Raw genomic sequence first — 15,637 nt, 5'->3', positions numbered from 1 at the left:
GAGCATGTGGCTGGGGATTCAGATTTTACTGCCCCCTCCCCAATCCTGGCACCCAAGGGTGGCTGACACCAGCCCTGCCAGCCAGCATGGTCTGGAGATGGGGGTTCCTGTTCCTAGGGAAAATGGGATTCCTGCCCTTAGGGGAGATGGGGTCCCCGTCCCCAGGGAAAATTGGGTCCCATGCCCAGGGGAGATGGGGTCCCTGTCCCCAAGTGAGAAGGGGTCCCTGTCCCCAAGTGAGAAGGGGTCCCTGTCCTCAGGGGAGACGGGGTCCCTGTTCCCAGGGGAGAAGTAATCCCTGTCCCCAGGTGAGAAGGGATCCCTGTCCCCAGGTGAGAAGGGGTCCCTGTTCCCAGGGGAGATGGGGTCCCTGTCACCAGGGGAGATGGGGTCCCTGTTCCCAGGGGGGATGGAGTCCTTGTTCCCAGGTGAGATGGGGTTCCTGTCCCCAGGTGAGATGGGGTCCCTGTCCCCAAGTGAGAAGGGGTCCCTGTCCTCAGGGGAGACGGGGTCCTTGTTCCCAGGGGAAGTAATCCCTGTCCCCAGGTGAGAAGGGGTCCCTGTCCCCAGGGGAGATGGGGTCCCTGTCACCAGGGGAAATGGGGTCCCTGTTCCCAGGGGGGATGGAGTCCTTGTTCCCAGGTGAGATGGGGTTCCTGTCCCCAGGTGAGATGGGGTCCCTGTCCCAAGGGGAGATGGGTCCCTGTCCCCAGGTGAGAAGGGGTCCCTGTCCCCAGGTGAGAAGGGGTCCCTGTCCCCAGGGGAGATGGGGTCCCTGTCCCCAAGTGAGAAGGGGTCCCTGTCCCCAGGGGAGATGGGGTCTCTGTCCCCAAATGAGAAGGGGTCCCTGTCCCCAGGTGAGAAGGGGTCCCTGTCCCCAGGTGAGATGGGTCCCTGTCCCCAGATGAGAAGGGGTCCCTGTCTCCAAGGGAGAAGGGGTCCTTCTCACTAAGGGAGATGGGTCCCTGTCCCCAGGGGTGATGGGGTCCTTTGCCCCCCCCCCATAGCAGTTTCCTGTGCCCCCCCACTGTAGTGTCCTCTGTTCCCCCATAGTGTCCTCTGCCCCCCTGCACCCCACACGCACACAAACACACATTGTGTAGGTAGAACTCTTCTACCTCCACAGATTTACAGCAGAGCAGAGATCGGCCGGTATCACAGGGCTGGATGGGGGCAGGAACTGCTGAAGCTAACTTTTCACATTAACAGGTTGGTGATTGGTTGCTAGGATCGCCCAGCAAGCAATCACCTACTGTTTAATGTGAAAGGTTAACTCCAGCATTTCCCGCCCCCAACCAGCCCTGTGATACTGGCCGCATTCCAATGAAGAGGAGAGCAGTGAAAACATCCGCGAGCCAGATGGGGCAAACTTCATCACGCGCACGGATGGGGTGGACATTTAGCGGTGGCGGGCCGGGTGCGGCCTGCAGGACGTAGGTCACTGATTCCTGGCCTAGCAGAATATGCAGCAGTGTGAACATCCATCCAGCACAGCCAGGGATTATTGGGCAAGTCGGAAGCTTACAGCCGTAATTAGAGTGAGTGCAGTTGTCAAATCGAAGCTCTGATGTCAGCAATGGACGGGGCCAATATGTGAGGCTCCGCCCTTTTGCCCCTTGCATAAGCTAAACAGCCGGCGTTTATACATTGCTGGCCGGGGAAGAAGGTGGCAGGGGGCAGGACCAATTGTAAGCATCGCATGTGCACCTACACAGGTTAATTATACACCACTGTGTGCGCACATACAGTAGTTACAATTGGTCCCGCCCCCTGCCACCTTCTTTCCCAGCCAGCAATGTATAAACGCTAGCTGTTTTGATTATGCACAGAACAATGGGGTGGAGCCCCACGTATCGGCCCTGCCCGTCCCCAACATCAGAGCTTCGATTTGACAGCTACACTCACTCTTACTTTCATTGCCCCGGCTTGTCCACAAATCCCTGGCTGTGCTGGATGGATGTTCACACTGCTGCAAGTTCTGCTAGGCTGCACTCATTTGTTATCCATCAGATGCCTGCATTCTTGCCTAGGCTCCTGTATGCTGTAATCAAGATTTTAGAGCATGCGTTTGCTATGTTTTATTAAATGGTGTTTTTGCAGTTTAAAGCGGGGTTCTGCCGGAAAAAAAAAAGTCAGCAGCTACAAATACTGCAGCTGCTGACTTTTAATATTAGGACACTTACCTGTCCAGGGCACCCGCGATGTCCTCACCCGAAGCCGGTCTGTCCCTCGGCTCCCGGGTGGAGGTGCTAGCATCTTCGGTAAGGGAATCAGGAAGTGAAGCCTTGCGGCTTCACGGCCTCATTCCGTACTGTGCATGTGCGAGTCAGGCTGCGCAATCTCACTGGTCCCCACTGTTTTCTGGGACCTGTGTGTCTCCCAGAAGACGGGGGCGGAGGAGGGGCTGGACGTGGCGTAGATCGCCGCGGATACTGCCTGGAAGTGGGAGCAAATACCTGGATTATACACCATGAAAGGTGCCAAATGTGAGGAGGGGGGGAGTAATCCGAAAAGCGGAAGTTCCATTTTTGGGTGCAGCTCCACTTTAACTAACTCCTGAACCTTGCACCTTGTACGTAACGTACTCCTGAACCTTGCACCTTGTACGTAACGCACTCCTGAACCTTGCACCTTTGTATGTAACGCACTCCTGAACCTTGCACCTTGTACGTAACGCACTCCTGAACCTTGTACCTTTGTACGTAACGCACTCCTGAACCTTGCACCTTGTACGTAACACACTCCTGATCCTTGCACCTTGTACGTAACACACTCCTGAACCATGCACCATGTACGTAATGCACTCCTGAACCTTGCATCTTGTACGTAACGCACTCCTGAACCTTGCATCTTGTACGTAACGCACTCCTGAACCTTGCATCTTGTACGTAACGCACTCCTGAAAGTTACATCTTGTACGTAACGCACTCCTGAACCTTGCATCTTGTACGTAACGCACTCCTGAACCTTGCATCTTGTACGTAACGCACTCCTGAACCTTGCATCTTGTACGAAACGCACTCCTGAACCTTGCATCTTGTATGTAACGCACTCCTGAACCTTGCATCTTGTACGTAACGCACTCCTGAACCTTGCATCTTGTACGTAACGCACTCCTGAACCTTGCATCTTGAAGCTAACGCACTCCTGAACCTTGCACTCTGTACAAAATGCATTCCTGAACCTTGCACCCTGTACGTAACGTATTCCTGAACTTACACTATGTACGAAACGCACTCCTGAATCCTTTCACACTTAGCGTAATGTGCTCTTCCACAGTTTGTGCAAAACCGTTTGTAATGGAAGCTATTCTTTTTTGATTGGACTGGGGTTTGTGTCCATGAGTATCCAGCTTGTGGAAATCAAAGTGTTTTTCATAAGTACAAGGAAGCGTGTTTTTTTATTTAACCCACACCCCTTCCACCACTCTTAAGCATTTCGCCACACCCATATTGCCATGCTACACAAGATGCAGGTCACTTCTTCCCTCAAGTGTCCCTCATTCTGAAGTTCAAAAGTTGGGAGGTATGGTGTATGTGCTAGCGCAGAACTCTGCCCATACCTCTGTGTAGGGAAGATGTGGGATGTGCATTAACGAGTTAGAGTGTGCACAAACATTAGCGTGTATGCTCAGCACTGGTAGGGTATTGCCACCTGGTAGCCTATATAATCTGAAACAATATAAATAAATATCTGAAAAGTGTGGGGTACATTTGTATTCAGCCCCCCTGAGTCAATACTTTGTAGAACCACCTTTCACTGCAATTACAGCTACAAGTCTTTTGGGGGATGTCTCTACCAGCTTTGCACATCTAGAGATTGATATTTTTGCCCATTCTTCTTTGCAAAATAGCTCAAGTTCTGTCAGATTGGATGGAGAGCGTCTGTGAACAGCAATTTTCAAGTCATGCCACAGATTCTCAATTGGATTTAGGTCTGGACTTTGACTGGGCCATTCTAACACATGAATATGCTTTGATCTAAAACATTCCATTGTAGCTCTGGTTGTATATTTAGGGTCGTTGTCCTGCTGGAAGGTGAACCTCCGTCCCAGTCTCAAGTCTTCTACAGACTCTAACAGGTTTTCTTCTAAGATTTCCCTGTATTTGGCTCCATCCATCTTCCCATCAATCCTGACCAGCTTCCCTGTCCCTGCTGAAGAAAAGAATCCTCACAACATGATGCTGCCACCACCATGTTTCACAGTGGGGATGGTGTGTTCAGGGTGATGTGCGCTGCCACACATAGCATTTTGCTTTTAGACCAAAAAGTTCCATTTTGGTCTCATCTGACCAGAGCACCTTCTTCCACATGTTTGCTGTGTCCCTTACATGGCTTCTCGCAAACTGCAAACTGGACTTCTTATGGTTTTCTTTCAACAATGTCTTTCTTCTTGCCACTCTTCCATAAAGGCCAGATTTGTTGAGTGCACGACTAATAGCTGTCCTCCGGACAGATTCTCCCACCTGAGCTGTGGATCTCTGCAGCTGCACCAGAGTTACCATGGGCCTCTTGGCTACTTCTCTGATTAATGCTCTCCTTGCCCGGCCTGTCAGTTTAGGTGGCCGGCCATGTCTTGGTAGGTTTGCAGTTGTGCCATACTCTTTCCATTTTCAGATGATGGATTGAACAGTGCTCCGTGAGATGTTCAAAGCTTGGGATATTTTTTTATAACCTAACCCTACTTTAAACTTCTCCACAACTTTATCCCTGACCTGTCTGGTGTGTTCCTTGGCCTTAATGATGCTGTTTGTTCACTAAGGTTCTCTAACAAACCCCTGAGGGCTTTACAGAACAGCTGTATTTATACTGAGATTATATTACACACAGGTGGACTCTATTTACTAATTAGGTGACTTCTGAAGGCAATTGGTTCCACTAGAATTTTAGTTAGGGGTATCAGAGTAAAGGGGGCTGAATACAAATGCTCGCTACACTTTTCAGATATTTATTTGTAAAAAAAATGGAAAAGCATTTGCCATTTCACTTCCACTTCACAATTATGTGCCACTTTGTGTTGGTCTATCACATAAAATACATTTACGTTTTTGGTTGTAACATGACAAAATGTGGAAAATTTCATGGGGTATGAATACTTTTTGAAGGCACTGTAATGAGGAAAGTGCTTTAGAGGTAATTACCCCTTTGGAAATATCCCTCCGGAAATGACATTTTTGTTGCAGAGGATGCCTAAATTTTGACTTGGTACAGACTTCTGGGAAAAATCAGTGGGCCAATCACACAAGCAGGAACCAACATTTCTGGTGGTGTTCAGTATACCAATTGGGTATGGTTGCCATGTTGCATTGATTTTTATAGAAAATTAAAAGTGGATGAAAATTGAAAAAGGAAAGGTAATTTTTAATAACATTCAATTACAATATGACTTGTGTCACAATAGTATATGCTATATTATTTTTTTTTCTATTTTTCCTTACTAAAGTGGAGATACCATTTAACTTTAGAGGTTAACTTTACATATACAGCAATTCCAGAGCATCTCACTCAGCCCACTTCCCCCATTTTCACTTGTACAGTATTATTTTGGAGCTGCAGTCTCTACCTCAGACTGGAACTAAAGGGTGGGAAGTGAAACTCAATTTTACTTCCTATATTTGTCCTTTGCATGAACTATAGTTTAGTGCAGTATGAAGAAGAGCCAGTCATAATAAACAATTCAAAAATGAAAAGCATAACAAAGCTACAATAAAGCCTTCAAGTATTAAATGGGGTTTTCTTTTTATTTATATTTTTTAATGGATAATTTTATCCATTAAAAAAAAAAATCCCTAACTAAAATATAACATTTGCAGTGAACAAACAAAAGAAAAATCATCAAATAATTACAATGACTCTTTAAATCACCTTTTTCTTAACAAAAACAGCATTATTTTGAAATGGTGCTCTAATAACACACACAGTCTTTGATTTCAGAAATATGTTTACAGTTCAAATTCGAATGGAATTCGATGTAAAATTTTATTCGAATTTCAATTTGAATTTCAGGAAATGTCTGTCGCCACCCGCGATCGCGGGCACAAGAGATGGAACGGGGATCTGTCAATGTAAACAGACAGATCCCCATTCTGACAGGGGAGGAGAGACAGATCTGGTGTTCCTAGTGATTAGGAACAGCGATCTCTCTCCTCCAGTCAGTCCCATCCCCCCACAGTTAGAAACGCACATGAGGGAACACATTTAACCCCTTGATTGCCCCTTAGTGTTAACCCCTTCCCTGTCACTTACACAGTAATTATTGCATTTTTATAGCACTGATCGCTGTATAAATGTCAATGGTCCCAAAAAAGTGTCAAAAGTATCCGAACTGTCCGCCGCAATGTCGCAGTCCCACTAAGAATCGCAGATCACCGCCATTACTAGTAAAAAAATAAATAAATTCCATAAATCTATCCCCTATTATGTAGACGCTATAACTTTTGCGCAAACCAATCAATATACGCTTATTTTTTTTGGATATTTATTATAGCAAAAAGTAAAAAATCTTGTGTTTCTTTTTTTGTTTGTTTTTTTTTCAAAATTGTCGCTTTTTTTTGTTTATAGTGCAAAAAATAAAAACCACAGAGGTGATCAAATACCACCAAAAGAAAGCTCTATTTGAGGGAAAAAAAGGACGTCAATTTTGTTTGTGACCGCGCAATTGCCAGTTAAAGCAACGCAGTGCTGTATCACAAAAAAATGGCCTAATCATTAAGGGGGAAAATGTTCTGGTCTGTAAGTGGTTAATTGAGGATGAAACGAACTGCTCATGTCTACTAGCGTAGGTAATGCCAAGAGGTTTCAAGGCTGTTTATAGCAGTAAGAGATGATATCTGATGTGGAATTCATGTTCTAGAATTGTGCAGTCATATATTCTTTGCAGAGTGGTAACTTTGATACATTGATGGAGTTTGATTTAATAAGTTGCAATTCATAATAAAAATATTGTGGAGTTATATAAAACAGATCCATGTTATTTTCTTACCTGCAGCTGCAATGCTCCGTAGTAAGAGAAGGGTGAAAATAAAGGATGGGATGAGAACCTTCATTTCTGTTCTTTAAAACTCCAGTGAGAAAAAAGAAATCAACTAGAAAAGTATTGTAGAAGGAAACTTGTGTGTTCTTGTTCAGCAGTACAAAGGGAATTCCCCTTCTGATTATCCTGTAGACGAAGATGCACAGTTTTGGAAGTGTACAGCTCATGTGGTTCAACTGTGAGCAACCAATCAGCTACTAGGTAGTGGCACAATACACATCCCAGATAGCAAGGATAACTTGCCACAAATTTGTGGCAGTATTGAATTGTAAGTCTTGTTAATTTGCTGCACATTTTTACTGGGAAGTTATACACTTGCTGAGCATTTGAAGCACAAGTTCTAGTTAACACTTTTCCAATTTGTAGCAAATTTGCGTGGCTAGTCTCTAGCAAGAGCAAATTCAGGGCTGGTGCAAGGATTTTTGACACCCTAGGCGAAGCATCATTTTGCCGCCCCTCCCCCTGGCACCACCCCTGACTCCACCCCCTTTGCCCTGCCCATGTACATCCCACCTTTTTAAAGGCTGCTACTATTTTGCATGCAACACTTTGCTGGACCCATCAATGCTGCCTCACCAGTGCCATCAATGCAGCCTCACCAGTGCCATCAATGCAGCCTCACCAGTGCCATCAATGCAGCTTCACAAGTGTCATCAATGCCGCCTCACCAGTGCCTCAATACAGCCTCACCAATGCCCATCAATGCAGCTTCACCAGTGCCATCAATGCAACCTCACCAGTGCCTCAATACAGCCTCACCAATGCCCATCAATGCAGCTTCACCAGTGCGATCAATGCAACTTCACCATCAATGCAGCTTCACCAGTGCCAGCAATGCAGCTTCACCACTGCCAGCAATGCAGCTTCACCAGTGCAAGCAATGCAGCTTCACCAGTGCCATCAGTGCAGCTTCACCAGTGCCATCAGTGCAGCTTCACCAGTGCCATCAATTCAGCTTCACCAGGGCCATCAATGCAGCCTCACCAGTGCCATCAATGTAGCTTCACCAGTACCATAAATGCAGCTTCACCAGTGCCATCAACGGAGTTTTACCAGTGCCATCAATACAGGTTCACCAGTGCCATCAATGCAGCTTAACCAGTACATCAATGCAGCTTCGTCAGTAAGATCAATGCAGCTTCACCAGTGCCATCAATGCAGCCTCACCAGTTCAATCAATGCAGCCTCATCAGTGCCATCAATGCAGCCTCACCAGTACCATCAATGCAGCTTCACCAGCACCATCAATGCCACCTCACCAGTGCCTCATAACAGCCTCACCAATGCCCATCAATGCAGCTTCACAAGTGCCATCAATGCAGCTTCACCAGTGCCATCAATGCAGCTTCACCAGTGCCATCAATGCAGCTTCACCAGTACCATCAATTCAGCCTCACCAGTGCCATTAATGCAGCTTCACCAGTGCAATCAATGCAGCCTTGCCAGTGCCATCAATGCAGCTTCACCAGGGCCATCAATGCAGCCTCATCAATGCCATCAATGTAGCTTGACCAGTACCATAAATGCAGCTTCACCAGTGCCATCAATGGAGTTTTACCAGTGCCATCAATGCAGCCTCACCAGTGCCATCAATGCAGCTTCACAAGTGCCATCAATGTCACCTCCCCAGTGCCTGAATACAGCTTCACCAATGCCCATCAATGCAGCTTCACCAGTGCCATCAATGCAGCTTCACCAGTGCCATCAATGTAGCTTCACCAGTGCCATCAATGCAGCTTCACCAGTGCCATCAATTCAGCCTCACCAGTGCCATCAATGCATCCTCACCAGTGCCATCAATGCAGCTTCACCATTGCCATCAATGCAGCCTCACCAGTGACATCAATGCAGCTTCACCAGTGCCATCAATGCAGCCTCACCAGTGCCAGCAATGCAGCTTAACCAGTGCTATCAATGCAGCTTCACCAGTGCCATCAATGCAGCTTAACCAGTGCCATCAATGCAGCCTCACCAGTGCCATCAATGCAGCTTCACCAGTGCCATCAATGCAGCTTAACCAGTACATCAATGCAGCTTCGTCAGTAAGATCAATGCAGCTTCACCAGTGCCATCAATGCAGCCTCACCAGTTCAATCAATGCAGCCTCATCAGTGCCATCAATGCAGCCTCACCAGTACCATCAATGCAGCTTCACCAGCACCATCAATGCCACCTCACCAGTGCCTCATAACAGCCTCACCAATGCCCATCAATGCAGCTTCACAAGTGCCATCAATGCAGCTTCACCAGTGCCATCAATGCAGCTTCACCAGTGCCATCAATGCAGCTTCACCAGTACCATCAATTCAGCCTCACCAGTGCCATTAATGCAGCTTCACCAGTGCAATCAATGCAGCCTTGCCAGTGCCATCAATGCAGCTTCACCAGGGCCATCAATGCAGCCTCACCAATGCCATCAATGTAGCTTGACCAGTACCATAAATGCAGCTTCACCAGTGCCATCAATGGAGTTTTACCAGTGCCATCAATGCAGCCTCACCAGTGCCATCAATGCAGCTTCACAAGTGCCATCAATGTCACCTCCCCAGTGCCTGAATACAGCTTCACCAATGCCCATCAATGCAGCTTCACCAGTGCCATCAATGCAGCTTCACCAGTGCCATCAATGCAGCTTCGCCAGTGCCAGCAATGCAGCTTCACCAGTGCCATCAATGTAGCTTCACCAGTGCCATCAATGCAGCTTCACCAGTGCCATCAATTCAGCCTCACCAGTGCCATCAATGCATCCTCACCAGTGCCATCAATGCAGCTTCACCAGTGCCATCAATGCAGCCTCACCAGTGCCATCAATGCAGCTTCACCAGTGCCATCAATGCAGCCTCACCAGTGCCAGCAATGCAGCTTAACCAGTGCTATCAATGCAGCTTCACCAGTGCCATCAATGCAGCCTCACCAGTGCCATCAATGCAGCCTCACCAGTGCCATCAATGCAGCTTCACCAGTGCCATCAATGCAGCCTCACCAGTGCCAGCAATGCAGCTTAACCAGTGCTATCAATGCAGCTTCACCAGTGCCATCAATGCAGCTTAACCAGTGCCATCAATGCAGACTTGCCAGTGCCATCAATGCAGCTTCACCACTGCCATCAATGTAGCTTCACCAGTACCATAAATGCAGCTTCACCAGTGCCATCAATGGAGTTTTACCAGTGCCATCAATACAGGTTCACCAGTGCCATCAATGCAGCTTAACCAGTACCATCAATGCAGCTTTGTCAGTAAGATCAATGCAGCTTTACCAGTAAGATAGATGCAGCCTCACCAGTGACTGTCAATGCAGCCTCGCCAGTTCAATCAATGCAGCTTCACCAGTGCCATCAATGCAGCTTCACCAGTGCCATCAATGCAGCTTCACCAGTGCCATCAATGCAGCCTTGCCAGTGCCATCAATGCAGCTTCACCAATGTCATAAATGCAGCCTCACCAGTGCCATCAATACAGCTTCACCAGTACCATAAATGTAGCTTCACCAGTACCATCAATGCAGCTTCACCAGTGCCATCAATGCAGCTTCACCAGTAAGATCAAGCTTTACCAGTGCCATCAATGCAGCTTTACCAGTGCCATCAATGCAGCTTTACCAGTGCCATCAATGCAGCTTCACCAATACCATCAATGCAGCTTCACCAGTACCATCATGCAGCTTCACCAGTGCCATCAATGCAGCTTTACCAGTGCCATCAATACAGGTTCACCAGTGCCATCAATGCAGCTTAACCAGTACCATCAATGCAGCTTCGTCAGTAAGATCAATGCAGCTTCACCAGTACAACCAATGCAGCTTCACCAGTGACTGTCAATGCAGCCTTGCCAGTTCAATCAATGCAGCTTCACCAGTGCCATCAACGCAGCTTCACCAGTGCCATCAATGCAGCCTTGCCAGTGCCATCGATGCAGCTTCGTCAGTAAGATCAATGCAGCTTCACCAGTACAACCAATGCAGCTTCACCAGTAAGATCGATGCAGCTTCACCAGTGACTGTCAATGCAACCTCGCCAGTTCAAACAATGCAGCTTCACCAGTGCCATCAGTGCAGCTTCACCAGTGCCATCAATGCAGCTTCACCAGTGCCATCAATGCAGCTTCGCCAGTGCCATCAATGCAGCCTTGCCAGTGCCATCAATACAGCTTCACCAGTACCATAAATGTAGCTTCACCAGTACCATCAGTGCAGTTTTACCAGTGCCGTCAATGCAGCTTCACCAGTGCCGTCAATGCAGCTTCACAAGTAAGATCAAGCTTTACCAGTGCCATCAATGCAGCTTTAGCAGTGCCATCAATGCAGCTTTAGCAGTGCCATCAATGCAGCTTTACCAGTGCCATCAATGCAGCTTCACCAATACCATCAATGCAGCTTCACCGGTACTATCATGCAGCTTCACCAGTGCCATCAATGCAGCCTCAACAGGGAGGGGGAGGGACCCTTACCTCCAGGCCATGTGCTCAGTACATAGACACACATCAGTGTGATGGACAGATCAGTCTATATACAGTAATACAATGTCAGTGACAGTGTTTCACTCACCAGGTCCGGGACTCTGCATCCGACGACGTGATCTTGCCAGTGCAAGCAACAATTTCAAACCCTGCCTCAGTGCCTCCTTCAGCTGTCACAAAACCCAAAGCGCCCACTACTCCGATCCGATAGTCGCTGGTGCTGTTCAGGACAGGCAGAACACCGAGAGGGAAAGTGGCCTCTACTACGGGGGGCGGGGTCAGATGACCCGATATAGGAATGGGCAGAGAGGCAGAGCTGGCTGTACTAGGACAGACAACAATCACTGAGAGACTGGTGAGACAGACAAGTCACTGATCATAGAGGTGTGCAGGGGATGTTGTTAGCTTCTGTTCTGGCGTCAGGACACAGTCCTCCACTGCTGCTGCACCTTTGACACTACGGACAGATATAGCGGCTGCCTGCTGAGAGTTAGTTACATGCTGAAGAGCCAGAGGAGAGTAGGAACACCAGTGGCCAGACGCCCTAGGTGGCTGCCAAGTTTGCCAAGTGGTAGCACCAGCCCTGAGCAAAGTTGCAGTGAAGAGTCTACAGCAGGGGTCAGTAACCTTTTTCCACTTAAGGGCCGGAATCAATGTATGTAAAAACATGGAGGGCCGCATTTACCTGCTAATAAATGAAGACAACATTACACATCCCCCCGCACCTCTGACCCCTTTACATTGCACAGCCTCCGCACCTCTGGCCCCCTTTACATTACACAGTCCCCTGCACCTATGGACCCCTTTACATTACACAGTCCCCTGCACCTATGGACCCGTGTACATTACACAGCCCCCGCACCTCTGGACCCCTTTACATTACACAGCCCCCGCACTTCTGGACCCCTTTACATTACACAGCCTGCACCTTTGGACCCCTTTACATTACACAGCCTCGCACCTCTGGACCCCTTTACATTACACAGCCCCCCCGCATATTACACAGCCCCCCCCCGCATATTACACAGCCCCCCAGCTGTGTAAGCACGGAGGGATAGGGTGCTTTACATTTTTTATTTTATTTTTTTTCTTATTTTTTATTTATAAACCCCATCCTGCCTCCTGGCATCTGAAACCCCTAAAAGGCCGGGAGCCACTGGCGCACAGGGGTTAATTTACCAGTTGCCGACTGTCACAGACCTAGCCGGGACAGAGGCTGTTGGAGAGGACTGTATGCAAGCCTGTTGCCTTTTGATTATGGGCCCTGGATTTTCAATGGATTCATTCTGTTGGGACATATCCTGTGAGGAGATGCTGGTGTCATCAACCTGTGTTTATGTTAATTGAATGAGCTAATGACATTGTCCTCTATACAATGTAGGAGACGGGACGACTGCTATTGTGTTAATTAACTGTATGAAGCTCGGTGACCACAAGTCTGGGCGAAAGGTCATGTCTCAGTCACCTAGGCTGTATAAAGGATTAGATAATTAGCTCATGTTAATTAAGTTACAGTTGTATTGTTAGAGGAGGTTCCAACGGCATATAAAGTCTTGTAACTTTGATTCATAATAAACAGTCCATGTTAGCAGTGAAGCAAGTGTCGCCTTGTTTTCTGCTCAGAGAGGTTGGAATATCTGATATCTGTATACAGACTGGGAGGAAGTGGTATATGACGGAAGCACTCAAGCGGAGTGTGGGACATTCCGTGACATTGGTGGCAAGCAGCGGGAAAGCTTCCTACAGACTGGGACATCCAAACTTCCATCTGGATCCAAGGTCCAGATAGCAGGAGAGGAGAGGTACAGATACCAGCCACCATGGATGAGGAATTCAGAAGGAGGTTGCGAGAGATGCAGATACAGCACAGAGGACCAGTATCAGAGCAGGTCCTGCTGGGATGGTGTGATTCTATTCGCTGCAAACTCTGGAAGGAAGCGCTAGCCCGTGAGCAGCGACACCATCGAGGAAAGGTTCTGGTCGCAGTACGGACTGCGGGTGCGGTTTTTGGGAGAAAAACCACACAAGAAGCAGACAGCTGAATTAAGCAGGCTGGTCTGGGCAGAGATAAAGCTGGATGAGAGCTACAGAGCCCTCCGGTGGCATGTATCCCAAGCATGTCCCTGGATAGCGGATGACAGCCCAACGGAAGGCTTAAGCTACGGTGGCGTGGGACTGTTGTTTGTGAAGCTGACAGGGGACCCTAACTTTGGGAGTGATTTGGAGCGGCGGGTGGACGAAATCATGGATTTCAGAGAAGGGCTACTGAACATTTCGGAAGTGCACTGGGCACTGGAAGATTTGGAGTTTCTGGCCGTTCAGGAATGGGAGCTAGAGATCGCCTACAGACGGCTGCTAGACATTGCTCAGTGCCAGGGCTGGGCTCCCTTTGCCTGGGACTATCAGGAAATACCAGCTGACAACCCTGAAATCCTGGCTGAAGAGTCGGCAATGTGGCAGAGCAATAGTGTGCTTTGCCAACCTGCCCCCGCAGCTATGGAGGCGGAGGTCTTATGGCGGATGCAGCAAGTGCTGACTGACCTTGATGATCCTGTTTCTGCATGGGATGATCTTGGATGGAGGAATGTGCCTGTCCAGCAGCATGCCAGAGAATCTGCAGCTGAAAATCTGGAGATTGCCATCCCCACACCTGAAGTGCTGACAACCGGGCAGAGCTCTGCTAACCTCTGCCCAGCACTGATAGCATCTTCTGGATTCCATGGACAGGAGATGGTGAACCTCCATCCCCAGATACCAGTTGCAGAGACGGGGGATTTAATAGACTTTTCTGCTGAGGAAGAACAACCTCATGAGCCTCCAGCAGAAGAGCTGCTATCAGGGCCAAAGTTCACTGTGTTCTGCCCAGCACCAACAGTGGCTTCGGCCTTCTTGAGAGAAGAGGTAGTCGGCCTTTCTCCCACAACACTGACAGGGACATGTGATTTTCTGCCAGCAGCATCTATGGAGTTAAAACAAACTTCTCCAGCTGAAGATCTGGTAACTGAACAGACGGTCCAAGACCTCTGTCCCACACTTTTACCAATTCCAGAGACTGGGGATTTAATAGACGTTTCTGTAGAGGAGGAACCACCTGGCAAACCCCCAGCAGAAGTGCTGGCAACCGGACAGAGGGTCCAAGACCTCTGCCCCACACCTGCAGCAATTGTGGAGGCTCAGGCTGAGAAGATGGCAATCACTTCCCAGCAGCAGATACAGGGGGAGAAGGGAGAGGAGGTGTGTGTTGTCCCTCCCCAACAGTTGGCCAGGGTGGAGGAAGTGGGCTTTCCTCCCCAGCAAAGATCCATGTACCTGGGAGACAGTACCATCGACATGTCGTCCCAGCAGCCAGATGAGGGAATGGAAAAGGAAGCAGCCGGTTCACCTCCCCAATGGCAGCTACACAGTTTGGGAGTGGAGGAAGCCAGCCTCCTGCCCCAACAGTTAGCCGGAACAGATGGTGTGGGGTTTCCAGCAGAAGGGCTGGCAACAGGGCCGAGGACTGCTGGACTCTGCCCTCAACTAACAGAGGATGGATTTCCTGTGAAGGTGGATGGGACTTCAGTCTCCACCTGTATACCCCAGGGATGCTGGGCAGTGGGCCCCGATCCCCAACAGCATGACAGAGTGAGCCCAGACACCCTGTCTTCTCTCCAGCGGCAGAAAGGATTCCAGGGAGAAGAGCCAGTCCAGGCCTCTCCCCAGCGGCAGATATGTTCTCTGAGAGAGGCAGAGGTTGGCTGGGTGAGTAATACTCTGTTTGGAACAATTTGTTTGGGGTACTGTGTGGGTACAGGCAGTAGAGGACTGGAACTATGGACTAACTTCGGAGTCAACCCGTCTGGGGTCTCCTCCTGTGTTAGTCTCCTGCCGAAAAGGGAGAAATGTCACAGACCTAGCCGGGACAGAGGCTGTTGGAGAGGACTGTATGCAAGCCTGTTGCCTTTTGATTATGGGCCCTGGATTTTCAATGGATTCATTCTGTTGGGACACATCCTGTGAGGAGATGCTGGTGTCATCAACCTGTGTTTATGTTAATTGAATGAGCTAATGACATTGTCCTCTATACAATGTAGGAGACGGGACGACTGCTATTGTGTTAATTAACTGTATGAAGCTCGGTGACCACAAGTCTGGGCGAAAGGTCATG

At 48.6% G+C, this 15,637-nt stretch overlaps 1 protein-coding gene across 2 annotated transcripts in view; it reads right to left on the bottom strand.

Annotated features, from left to right (window-relative positions):
• Positions 1–7,163, bottom strand: part of LOC141107554 (T-cell surface glycoprotein CD1c-like) — an 84,419-nt gene extending 77,256 nt beyond the window's left edge. For both annotated transcript variants that reach the window (XM_073598377.1, XM_073598378.1), the window contains exon 1: positions 6,983–7,163. In XM_073598377.1, the coding sequence (XP_073454478.1) occupies positions 6,983–7,046 (64 nt within the window). In that variant the 5' untranslated portion in view covers positions 7,047–7,163. The remainder of the gene's footprint in view (positions 1–6,982) is intronic.
• Positions 7,164–15,637: the final 8,474 nt, after the last annotated feature.

The sequence above is a fragment of the Aquarana catesbeiana genome, linkage group LG09 (assembly GCF_042186555.1).
Source record: "Aquarana catesbeiana isolate 2022-GZ linkage group LG09, ASM4218655v1, whole genome shotgun sequence".
NCBI lineage: Eukaryota > Metazoa > Chordata > Amphibia > Anura > Ranidae > Aquarana > Aquarana catesbeiana.
Note: the sequence above shows the minus strand (reverse complement) of the source record. Positions and strands in the feature narration are given on the sequence as shown.